This window comes from Podarcis melisellensis, assembly GCF_964234715.1.
Source record: "Podarcis melisellensis genome assembly, chromosome: 12".
Taxonomy (NCBI): Eukaryota; Metazoa; Chordata; class Lepidosauria; order Squamata; family Lacertidae; genus Podarcis; species Podarcis melisellensis.
Window position 1 is genome coordinate 49,121,129 of NC_138544.1, and position 12,954 is coordinate 49,134,082.

Sequence of the window (12,954 nt, forward strand, 5' to 3'; positions counted from 1 at the left end):
GTTACAAACACTTTGGGTTACAGACCCCACTAACCCAGAAGTAGTACCTTGGGTTAAGAACTTTACCTCAGGATGAGAACAGAAATCGCACAGTGGCAGAGGGAGGCCCCATTAACTAAAGTGGTACCTCAGGTTCAGAATGGTTTCAGGTTAAGAACGGACCTCCAGAACGAATTAAGTTCATAACCAGAGGTACCACTGTAAAAGCAAGCTAAAGGAGAGATTGCAGAAGAGGTAGCTGGAACTTATTTGCAATTCCTGACTCTTCAAGACAGACACAAATAAAGCCATACCTTTATGACAGAAATTATAGCCCGTGCCGTGACAAACAGCTCCAGAGAGTTACTGGATCTCTGTTGCCATGTGAAGAATCCAGTGTTAAGACCCATTGAAATTAATTGATGTGACTAGCTCAAGGGTATTAATTTAAATGAGTCTACTCTGAGTAAAAATTAGTTGACCAGAACTCAAAGTGTTAGAGTGTGTATCCATACACACATATCAGCAAAGAGATGTGTACCACTGTATCAAAAAAATTTAAATCTCATACAGCAACCTGATATAGCACAATATAATCGTTGGAAGATTTGGAGGGCGGATGGCATATTCACAGAGACACATTCAGTGTCGATGCCAAAGAATGGGCATGTGCATAAGCTCTAAATGGGCTCATGCCATGACAGAAGCCTGGCAGAAGGATTTCCTGTTGGAGGAAATCAGTTTTAATACACAGCAACAGAAAGGAGATTCATATATGTGGGTATCTGCCCTAGATGAAAGGGAGTCATCAAAGTTTGCAGTTCTAATAACACTTACATAGGAGTAAAAGCTATTCAGTTCACTGGGACTAGCAAGAAAACAAGATACTCTATATATGCACTACACACATATGCGAACATTTAAAATTAGATTATATCTGGAAAAGGAAAACAGAAGTCCAATTTCCCTATTATGGTGGCCATGTGCTATTCTTAAAAAAGAGATCTTCATGCCTGACTCTGCTTCTGGAAACTAGCAAATCATGTTAGTGGAATTATTAGTTTCAAGTATTTCAAAACAGGCTCTGCAAGGTCACCATAATTGTGAAATGCTCCATAATTTGTATCAGGCAAGGCTGGTGCAGCCTGTGTCTTGTTCTGCACAATGTTTAGAGAATCTTCCTTTTCAGGGTTTCCCCTATAGATTTCACATATGAAAACCAATGGCATATTTGAAAGTACTAATGGCACAGTTGCAGGCTTCCCATCACCAGAAACTCTCAAAGCATATATGAGTGGCAAAGGAGGAAGAATACTAAATGAGAAACCTCCAGTTGCAGATGGTCACTCAGATATGCAGCCCCTTTCTCACATTCCTTAAGTGGTACAGTCCCATCAGAGCTACTCCACAGACCTTTCTGAAGGTGTAACTTACACAGAATCTTGCCACTGGAACCATCTAGGCCTGGACTGGAATAAAGCAAGAAATATTTCCCAGCAACACAACCTGAGGCTGGAGACCCCTTCCGCACTCCCCAAACTGAAGGCAAGCAGAAGGAGATGTTGTATATTCACCCCACTTTTGCATCTGGTAAACAGGTGCTGCTTTGTATATTATTTCAGATACCTGTTTGACTGGAAGCATCAGGGAGATATGTCCATGTCCATGCCATGGAAAAGGTAATCTTACTGAAACCGCTTTGAATTATTTAAAGAATTGTTGTCTGTTCTCAACTTCTTAACTGGAGATTGAAGGGTCTGAGACTGAAACCTTAATATCTGCAGAAGAAATGCTTTGGCCCAGTGGTTTTCAACCACTGTGTCGTGGCACCCTGGGGTGCCTTGAATGATGGTGGGCAACACTGGCCTCTGTCCCTCTTTCCTTCCCTCCCTCCTCTGATGCCCTCTTGCGTCTCTGCCTCCCAAAGGCTTGCACGACTGTTTGTTGCAGCAGCCCTGGATACAAGCTCTCCAGGTGCCTCTGGGGGTGGCCAGGGGGTGCTTCTCAAGCCCCTGTGGGGTAGTGCGAGGAGGTACCTCTCTTTGGGGCAGGGGGGCAGCTCAGAGGCCAGAGGCGGCAGTAGTGGCTGCCCAGAGAACTTCCAAGGAGAGGGGAGAGGAAGCTGAGGGCACACTCCACAAGGGAGGGTGTTCAAAAAAGGGTGAGAGGCTGCCAGCTCTGCAGGCAAGGGGTGACACAACTGGGTTCCTGAGCCTCACAGGGCTGCTGCAGAAAGAATGCAGTTGGTCAAGGGAGCCATGGACTCAAAAGGACCTCTGCTTTAGCCACTAAGCTATGGCTTCTTCTTATATGTATTAAGGCTGGCATTACTTGCTGAGGATGTGTCTGCTACAGTATTCCAACCAGTTCTAACAGCTTGCCTTAATTGTGCTTGCGGTGTAATGTTGGTGAGTTGTGGAAAAGGTATTTGTTTGTGAGAGTAACTCATATCCTCTTTAAAACTAGAACGATCTCTTGTATATGATTTCAAGCTTATTCTGTGAAAATTGTAAGCCGCCAAACTCAATATATACGAAGGAGATGTGGCAGGAATAATTTTATGGTACTCTAATTCAAAGATTCCTCCTTTTGGAGCAGACACTGAAGAAAAGATGTTTCATTCTTGTATTCTCCATCTACTTTTCAGATGTCATTGTAACACTGATTGCGAGGCCTCCTTTGCACGGCTCAGTCATTCGAGCATTATAAATACATCCTAGAGCACATTTATATTTTGAAAGAGGCCCCCTGCTCCTCTCCCCAGCGAATGTACACACTCTCTCTCTTCAGAACTATAACTTGGGCTTTGCAACCAAGCAGCTGCAATAATTTAGACACTTTTAAAGAAATCTCTGCAGCTCATTTCAGCTGCATTGAAGAACTAAAAAGAGCCTTTCAATGCGTCCGAATAGAATATTGGCTGGATACAATTTTGCATCCCAAGCTTCTAAAGTAGTCGTTTTAAATGATAACTGCCTTGTTATATTACTTAAAGTATGTATCAGCAAATGTGTCCTTTATTATGAACCCTGAATTGTGCTTTTAAATTCTGCATGATGGATTATCTTGTATTCTGTAACCTAATATCACTGATGCTTATGTAGGGCACCACTGTAAATTAGATCTCTTCATGTGAAATGAAACATGCTGCTTCATTGATAATATTTTATTACATTAACGGGACATTAGAATAAGGAGAAAAGATGGCTTCGTGGTTAGCATAAATAATGAAGCCCCGGGAGTCCTGCTAGGCAACCTCTGGTGGGATGACTCAACAAGTTTAAGCCAAGGTTTCGAAACTAGGGAGAGATGGAGAACCCACAACAGCATTGCTATGAGGCCTGGGTTCAGATCATGGCTCGCTATCAAAGACTCACCCTTTTGTTAAGCAAAACAGGATGGCCCATTTTCTGTCCTTTTCTCACCAGGATGAGCAAGGTCAGAAATGGGCAGGAACTCTGAGGGAAAGACAGAAAATTGCTCATCTCAAATCCCCTCCTACTAAGGAGGCATTAGCCAAGAACATTATTAAAACTTTCCAGTAGTTGGCTACCTCTTCTAGTTCCAACAGGACAGCACTTAGCCCTGAAGCTTCACTTTAAGGAGAGTTATACTTTCCTCTTCGCCCCTCTTTCCACGCGTAGTGTGGGTTTATGGCAAAATTGCCACGCTCACATTTCTGTAGGCCTTTTAGTTAGGGGATCTTTTACTCTTTAATCAAAGCGTGAATGTAGTGCAGGATTTGCTACCTGCTTAGATTGTAACTTTGTGGTCTGAAGCAGCATTTATATATCGACAGTCTTATTTCATATAATAAACCAAGCTTTCTTTATTCCTTTGTGTGAGGGCTTCTTGTGGGCACAAGGTTAACACACATCCATAACAAGCACACGTCATAATGCCAGCAAAATATCCTAAACCTCTCAGCAGTGTATATATGGACATAAACAAGTGCTGGCGAGTCCAGGCACACACTTGCAATGCTTTCTCCAATTACTCAGTGATGCATTAGTGGCTGCTAGGGAGCGGAATATGAGGATCGACACCACAGTGTCTGGGTGAGATGTTGACAAAAGCTTCTCTCGGGGGAGAATAGCATGGGCATTTTCATCAGACTACAGTGTGGAGGAAGGAAGGTTTATGTGCCCTGATTCCCCCCTCCTCCTCCTCCATCCCAATGCTGCTATTTAAAAGTGGGCAATTTAATTATATTCATAAAACTAACACTGTGTCTAGCTTGGCACTCAATCCATGCCGACTGACAGCCAAGTTTCTTTAGCCTTGCCTTAGGACTTGCATGAATTCAGAGTGCACCCTGGAGTGCAAACAACACTCCTGTGTAGCTGCACATTGTATGGAAAAGTTGGCGATGATGGACGCACTACATTTGCAGCCGTGCTGAGCTTGGCTCCCTTCAGCTAGATTCAGAACTGGGTCAGCAATTATGAGCACCACTGGACAGTTCCAGGACTAAATGATGATTTATTTCTGAGAGTTCCAAACTGACCTGTAATGCTGCCTGCACCTTATTATACTGCCGGAGCCTCAATATCCCTGATTCCTGGAGGTTTAAAAACAATCCTTTTGGGCTCACTTGCTTTAAGCTCAGGGTAGGGAGGTGGCGGTGGGGTGGGAGGAAAAAGAGACTTAAAACCTCATCTGTTCTCCATTTGTAATTGCAGACAAACTTGTTGAGTAAATGATGTTATATTATTAACACATGCGAGGACCACTGCATAGTAAATTCATAATCTGAACCAAGAAATGAGAGCTTTGTAAGAACTTTTGTAAGAACTCAGTTGTTTAGTGTGGCAGGGTGTAAACATTGGAACTCCCTGCCTATTGAGCTCAACCAGGCGGCTTCACTTTACACTTTTTGGTGCCTGCTGAGAACATTCTTGTTTAGACAAGCCTACCTTAGGTGCTTAGAAAGCTGAGGCAATTTTATTCTTTTTTAGTATATTAACTTTTGTATCTTTTAAAGTAATGTTTTGTTTTTTCTTGATTTTACTGTCTTATCTTTTTGTAACCTGCTTTGAAGTGTTGTTTTTTGTTTTACAATCAAGTGGTGCATAAATTTTATGAAACAAATAAATAAAAATAAATGAACTTTGGCAGTTAACAGTACAGTGGTACCTTGGGTTACATACACTTCAGGTTACATATGCTTCAGGTTACACACTCCGCTAACCCAGAAATAGTGTTTCAGGTTAAGAACTTTGCTTCAGGATAAGAACAGAAATTGTGCTCCGGCGGTGCGGCGGCAGCAGGAATCCCCATTAGCTAAAGTGGTGCTTCAGGTTAAGAACAGTTTCAGATTAAGTACAGACCTCCGGAATGAATTAAGTACTTAACCCGAGGTACCACTGTACAGCTGTCAGGAGCTTGTCTGCCATTTCTTATCTTTTCACCAAATACATGCTTCTGAGGAACCCCAGCATTCCTTAGAACAGGTTGGGGAGCCTGTGGCCTCCAGATGACGCTAGACCTCAAGTTTCAGTCCCAGTCAGCATGGCTAATAATCAGGGATGATGGGAGTTGTAGTTCAGCTATCCCTTTGACATCTCCTCCAAATGAACAGATAGGTATGGCTATTAAATATTGTTATATTCTCCATTCCTGGCTTCCTACTCGCCTCCTACAAGTCACCTAAACCAACCTAATGACACATGGCGGACTGCAGCTTAATTTTAACTCAGATGTCACTGCAAATGAAGAGATATGAGAGAATTGAATCGTGGAAAGTTAATGGTGCAGGCTCTGTGGAAACCCGGCTCAAAAACAAACACACCAGCCAGGTTTATGTTCGTGCACAAATCGAAAGAGCTGGCTGGATTGAAATCGGCAACCAAAGAGCCTTTCATGAGGCCCTTCCCCACTTCCAAAAACTGCCCTGTGCAACTTCCTCAGACTCAATGAGACCCACAGGCCTGAGTTCAATTCAGTGAAAAATATAATGAATGAGAAGTGTCAGAAGTGCAGCTGCTGCCTTGCGGTCCAGACGTAAGAGTCTGTGCCTCTAGCAATTCAGTGGCAGAGCACATGCTTTGTGTGTAGATGGTGCCGCGAGCAATCCCATAAATTTTCACTTTAAAGGACAGCAGCACCATGGAAGAGATATCCATCCCTGTCTTTGGAATGCTGATGCCCATAAAAATAGGCAGGGGTTAGATGCACCTGGGGCAAAGGCAGCTGTTGCGACTCGGTTGAGAACGCAGCTCTTTAGCCCTTAGCAGGTGTTCATTCTGCAACTATTAGGGATGACCAAATCTGTCATTGTTGGTAACTCTCAGTTTCTCATTCCTCTAATCTTAAGTTCAGTTGTCTACATTTCCACAGAAGTTTTCAATTGGTTTTTAAAATAAAAGTCCTCATGAAAACGCACAAACATTTTAGAGCAGGGTTTCCCAAACCTGGGTCTCCAGCTGTTTTTTTGGACTAAACTCCCTTCATCCCTAGCTAGCAGGACCAATGGTCAAGGATGATGGGAACTGTAGTTCCAAAACTGCTGGAGACCCAAGTTTGGGAAACCCTGTTTTAGAAACAATTTCTCCAATGTACACGTGTCTGTATGCAATTTTGCCCAATATACACAGTTTTTGCATAGCAAAATATCTCTTGATATAACACATTTTTGTATATTGTTTGTTCTAACATTATACATTGTTATGCAAACTACACATTGCCTGGGTGGAGAAATATACCACAAATTCTTAGAAGTGTGAATGTCAATTGTTGTCACACTCTACTTCCGCCTTCTCCACATTGCTTGACTTGAGAGCTGCACTGCAAAATACCGTATTTTTTGCTGTGTAAGACTCACTTTTCCCCTCCTAAAAAGTAAGGGGAAATGTGTGTGCGTCTTATGGAGTGAATGCAGGCTGCACAGCTATCCCGGAAGCCAGAACAGCAAGAGGGATTGCTGCTTTCACTGCACAGAGATCCCTCTTGCTGTTCTGGCTTCTGAGATTCAGAATATATTTTTTTCTTGTTTTCCTCCTCCAAAAACTAGGTGCGTCAATTTGTGTATTGTTTTGGGAAAAGATGAATTTGGTAGGTACACCTTTATATGCAAACTTAATTGAATCCCTACCATGCCAAATTAGGGATTTATCTATGAGAAGCTCAGTTACAGGGAATAAACTTTCCTCAAGTAGGCTTGTTCACAATTACCACTGGTGGAATATGCAAGCATGATCACAGAATCATAGAAGTATTTGAAGAGACCCTGAGAGTTATCTAGTCCAACCTCCAGGAATCTCAAAAGGTGGTACCCCATCCAATCTGAAACCATACCAGATCCTGCTTAGCTTTGCAAATATGCTAGCAGTTTTACTACTACACCACTAGGATGGTTTGCTTGTGTGCAATATGGAGCCACGAGTGAGCATTGGCTGTGTTACAGGGTACATTCTCAAAAGACCTGGACAATGAGTACTATCTCAGAATCTTCTAGAACACCCATTGTTTCCAAAGCAGGCAAGGAAAGATTGAAAATTTTCACTGAACGCGAACTATTTGTATGTCAGCGCCTTAAGTAAACACTGGCAGCACCTGCTGTGTTCACAGCAGTCAGTAAGGACAGAAAGGGATACATGCAGGATTGGTTGATGAGAGCCAGTGTGGTGTAGTGGTTAAGAGCGGTAGTCTCGTAATCTGGGGAACCGGGTTCGCGCCTCCGCTCCTCCACATGCAGCTGCTGGGTGACCTTGGGCCAGTCACACTTCTTTGAAGTCTCTCAGCCCCACTCGCCTCACAGAGTGTTTGTTGTGGGGGAGGAAGGGAAAGGAGAATGTTAGCCACTTTGAGACTCCTGAAGGGGAGTGAAAGGCGGGATATCAAATCCAAACTCTGAGCTGTCTACATCCATGGTGTATCATTCTATTGCCTGCCCTAAGCACCAAATTGGAAACTGAGGCTTATTCCTTCCCAAAGCAGGTACTGTGCAGAATAAAAGGAGAACACTCTCCCCACAGAGCTTATTCCAGCTTATAGTTTGTACAGTTGTTTCCATCTGAACTGCTGGTGGAGGAGGGACCCAGATAGGACTTCCTGCGTGCCCAACTAATGCACAAGACTGATGCACTCCGTTCGTAGAAAGCAAAAACAAACAAGCCAATTAAAGAACTGAATAATAGTAGTAAATCATTTTCTCCCTCCTAACTCCTTCAAGAGCTCCCGAAGGCAGTCTCTGGTTATTGCAGGAGTGCTTTATTTTATGCACAGCTGCGTCATGTGACACGGTGTTAATCCAATGATCGCGAAGAGCAAAAGGAAACCGACAAGAGCTGTGGGGAAGCTCAATGCACAAGACTGGCAGCATCACGGAGCATCCTCAAAGGAGCAGACTGAGCCATCCGCATTTCCCTCCCTCCCTCCCTCTCTCTCTCTTCTCTCCATCCCTGCCTCCTGTGCAAGACAGAGACTTCCCCACCCCATGCTTCTATCAGCGGTGAAACTGCTTGCTTGGTCTGCATGAAGAGGGCCTGTTTCGAAATTATTCAAGGCACGTAAAAAGATGAGGAATCTGTGCTACTCCACGAGAAAGCCCCTGAAATTCAGAGTTGTGCAATACCTACTTTGGGGAAGGGATGTAGCTCAGAGACAGAGCATCTGCTTCACATCCAGAAGGACCCAAATTCAGTTCCCAGAATTTTCAGGTATGGCTGGGAGAGAAGCCAGCCTGAAACCCTGGCGAATGGGTAGGCAAACTAAGGCCCGGGGGCTGGATCCGGCCCAATCACCTTCTAAATCCAGCCTGCGGATGGTCTGGGAATCAGCGTGTTTTTACATGAGTAGAATGTGTCCTTTAATTTAAAATGCATCTCTGGGTTATTTGTGGGGCATAGGAATTTGTTCATCCCTTAGAAAAAAATATAGACCAGCCCCCACAAGGTCTGAGGGACAGTAGACCAGCCCCCTGCTGAAAAAGTTTGCTGACCCCTGTGCCTGGAGAGCCACTGTCAATCAGTGCAGACAATACTGAGATAGGAGGAGGGATGGTCTGCCTCAGTCGGAAGCAGGTTCCTTTTATTAGAACCAACCACAAATGGCACAAAATAGTGAGCAACAGTGAAATAAAAACCTTGCTCACTTTCCTGACATTTTGGTTGTCCCTTATCAAGGTATTGTCCAGCTGTGGACTCTGGAATGCATAGAAATAGTATGTGCTTTAATTTGTTTACTGTAATGCAAAAGGCTCTTATTGCTATGTCATTTTCATTATCCCTGAACCTCCAGTTTCAGGGGCACTCTACCTCTGAATACTCGTTACTGGAGTACAAACAACAGGGAAGGCTCTTGCCTTCGTGGCCTTATTTGTAGGGCTTCCCAGAAGCCTCTGGCTGGCTGCTGCTGGGACTAGGCAGACCTCTGATTTTATCTAGCAGAGGAATTTTTATATGCGTGCATTGTTTTTAATCACATAAATGCTCCCGCAGCTCAAAAGGTGTGTTTGCCACCCCATTCTTGATAAACTTCACAAACAGCTCCATGACTTCCATTTTACAACTGGAGAAGCAGAGCCAGGTTTGGCCTAATCCACATCTCAGTGCTGCTTCTCATTTTACATGATGTACTGTGTGCAGATACCCAACTTCCTGCTTGACAGCTGCAGTTCACATTGGTGCAAATGAATTTGTAACGAAACAGCCACTTGCAAAAGGTTTCCTTACCAGCTGTTGGCCTTTGGGTCCCCATCCTGCATATTGAAGCTTTGTGTTGCTAACTTCGGGAGGATACAAATTTTGAGGTTCCCTGTAGATAAAAGGGAAAGAAAAGGGAGAAGTAAGAATTTCAGCTGCATTAATACCTGGGATCAAATTTTACAAGAGCCAGTATCCAAAACGTTGCTTTACGGTTTATCTCCGAGAGGTTGCGTGTGTCCAAAGAGCCCTCTTGACCACCCCACTTTTAGCAGCGGACAACCCCTTCCCTGCATTTATCGCCACAAACTTGCAAACACTTTTCCTTCTGGCTTCCATGATGTTGATTACAATGCAGCAAGGTGTGTTGTGTTAGGAGTAGGGATGGGAGGGTGTGCCAGTTTTGGTTCTCTCGGTTTCACATTATTCCAGTCATAGATTCAGTTCTCCAAATCTGTGCAGTAATTTGTGATATCCCCCCCCCCAAAAAAAATTCTCATGAAAAAAAATCCAGCGTTTTAGTGTGAATTTCTTGTCTAACCCCCTGCAATGCAGGAATATGCAGCTATCTCATACAGGAATCAAACCTGCAACCCTGGCATTATCAAAACCATGCTGTAACCATCTGAGCTACCCATGTGGCAGGCATAATGTTTTTGCACAGAAAGGGCAAACTATGCTGTTTCAAAAGGCTTGCAGATTATACGGATGGGACAGTGAAATTATATGCATGCCTATGAGAAGGGAGTCCCACTGCGTTCAATGAGGTTTAGCCTCAGGTATGTGGATACCAGTCTTAAGTCTGCCATGGTTTGTCTGTCGCATGTAGCAACAGCTTTGTGTTAGCGCAGTCACTTGGGTGGCAGGTTGGGCGAGACAGAGGTGAAACCATATGCCACTCTCTTCCTGTACACTTAGCCCATTTTCTCAGTATGTCAACTCGGTTGAAAGGGATAAAACAGAGATAGTAAGTAATGCACCGTGACAGCCCACTCTGTAGCAACTGATGCTAGCAATCTCAAGCCATGTGTTCACCCCCTAAACGGTGTTAATGTAGAACAAGCTGTGATTATAACTGTGCTTAGGAGAAGGGAAGGAACACACACACACAAACACACACACAGACAGACCTCCATCCAAGGATGCTAATTTTTATTGCTGCTGGCAACACATACAAATTCAGGCAAGCTTTTCCTACCAAGAAGGTGAAGCAATGGGGGGAATTTAAGGCACAAAAACAGGGACAGTAAAATTATACCCTGCTTCTACTTCATTGTCCCTTTTTAAGAGGCTGCTCTCATTTGAACCAGTCACTTCATCCACAGAGGGGGAATTAAGGCTTTATTCCTGAAAAAACTTCCAGCGTGCATTACAACTGCACTAGATGCTCATATTGCCAACTCTATTGCAGGCAAGTGGGAGGTTTCCCTGTAATCAGCAAAGGACTGCACACAACACCAGGTTATCAGTTAAATTAAAAACTATTCTAACATATCTAAATGAAGATCATGCTGTGCAGAGAGAATGAAATAGTTGTGTCAGAAAAAGTTGCCTTGTAGACATAAAAGAGAGTTAGATCCACTTCCCTTAGGTACCCACACAGACCTCATGAATTTGCAAATTCCGAGCAGACTTCCTTCTACATTTCCATGCTTTAGTCAGCATAAAGCTTGCAAATATGCAGCTCTCCATATATTTTCATTAAAATCGGCTATGAAATATCTACCTAGCATCATGGGAGACACCCCACATTTGTCCTGCTGCTGTTTAGAATCAGCTACCATAAAGGAATTGTTCATCCTTTCAAACACATTTGAGAAAATTATGTGTAGAAATACCACACATATTCTGCTGACTTTTGAAGCTGTGAGCTTTTTATGGTTCTGTACCTTCCAAGCCAACTTGGACTGGACAGAGGACACCTTCAGACAGACGGCTGTCCTTTGACTGTCTTTCAAGAAAAGAGGACTGTAAAGTAGGACACATGGTAGTGACCCTAGTAGAGGGCAGAAAACCACAACAACAACCCACCCCAAAATCTTCAACAGGCTTTCTGAACACGTGACCTTCTCTTGCCTAATAAAAATATTTGGGCAAGCATTTTCCATCTTGCTCAGAAAATGTTACGTTACACCTCCTATCCCCCATTTGCTGCCATTTTCCAAATCAACAGATTGTACACTTTACTTAAGGCTTGTAACTAAAGCTTCAGGGAACGAATGTAGCATCAAGAAGCCACAGTCCCAATTATAAGCAATCATCCAGAGCACATAACAGACAGGCCCTGTCAGTTCCATTCACTGCATCATCTTTCAGGAGAGTGAGATTCTATTACTAGGAGAATCTGAAGCACAAACCTGCTTTGATAACGGATAAGGGGTAACATAACACAGATGAATGAAGGCTCCCCCTTTTGTAACTGCCATATACAAGTTCTGCTGCTTTTAAAAACTTTGTTTCCCCTTCCTCTTTCTCCCCCGTCACTCTCTGTTATCTATTTTTAAAGATGAGAAATAATTCTAGCTTTTGATCTACCTTCTGGTTAATTTTCTGATGCCTGTGGATGAAGCAAGTCTGCAAAACATTTCTGGCTTGCTTCCAAAATCTACAGTGACTTTGCAAACAACAATAGATGAGGGAGAAATATAATATTGCAGCATTCAGGTGAATAATACATTGCCAAGTGATGCCTGGCTCAGTATCACTGCAGGTAACAATGGTTTATTGGTCTCATTTTTTAAAACTGGAGCGATTCCTTTTCAATTTATGATTAGACAAGCTGGAAAGGCTAGAGGCAGAAAAAAGTTTTCAACGGAGTTGAAAGTTCATAGGAGAAGAACTATTGTTACTCTTGATGTACACAGCAATTCATTGTGCCTCTGGTCAATCTCAGTAAGGGAATCTTATTTTTCAAGCATTAGAAAAACCTGCAGAAACAATGTGACCAGGCTGATGTTAGGGTAAGCCTGTGTAACAATGAACATTTTTCTTTATTGTACCAATTTCAACACCTGGAAAATTACTATTCTTTCTTAATGCAAGGTTAGGGAACCTATGCTAACTGGGACTGATGGGAGTTGCAAAGTCCAACTGCACCTGCAAAACCATAGGTTCCCTGTCCCTGGGCTAATGAGATACCATCTACAATGCTTTCTAATCCTGCTTCTTCTTCTTTCATTCAAGAAGGCTTGAGTCTAAGCCTTTAGCCATGAATTAACTTAAGAGATCTGAGTTACTGTCAAGCCCCAGCTCCTTCCTCAGAGCAGCTTCCCCTTGTGCTGCTCTTTCAAAATACCTATTCATCTGAGAGGTGACTCAGAGGTTGAACTGA

At 43.3% G+C, this 12,954-nt stretch overlaps 1 protein-coding gene across 7 annotated transcripts in view; it reads right to left on the minus strand.

Annotated features, from left to right (window-relative positions):
- Positions 1-12,954, minus strand: part of DPP6 (dipeptidyl peptidase like 6) — a 492,205-nt gene that overhangs the window by 73,678 nt on the left and 405,573 nt on the right. For all 7 annotated transcript variants that reach the window (XR_014173292.1, XR_014173293.1, XR_014173294.1 and 4 more), the window contains exon 7: positions 9,654-9,735. Coding sequence is in view for 1 of the 7 variants with exons in the window: in XM_081931638.1 (XP_081787764.1) it covers positions 9,654-9,735 (82 nt within the window). In the remaining 6 variants the exon portion in view is untranslated. The remainder of the gene's footprint in view (positions 1-9,653; positions 9,736-12,954) is intronic.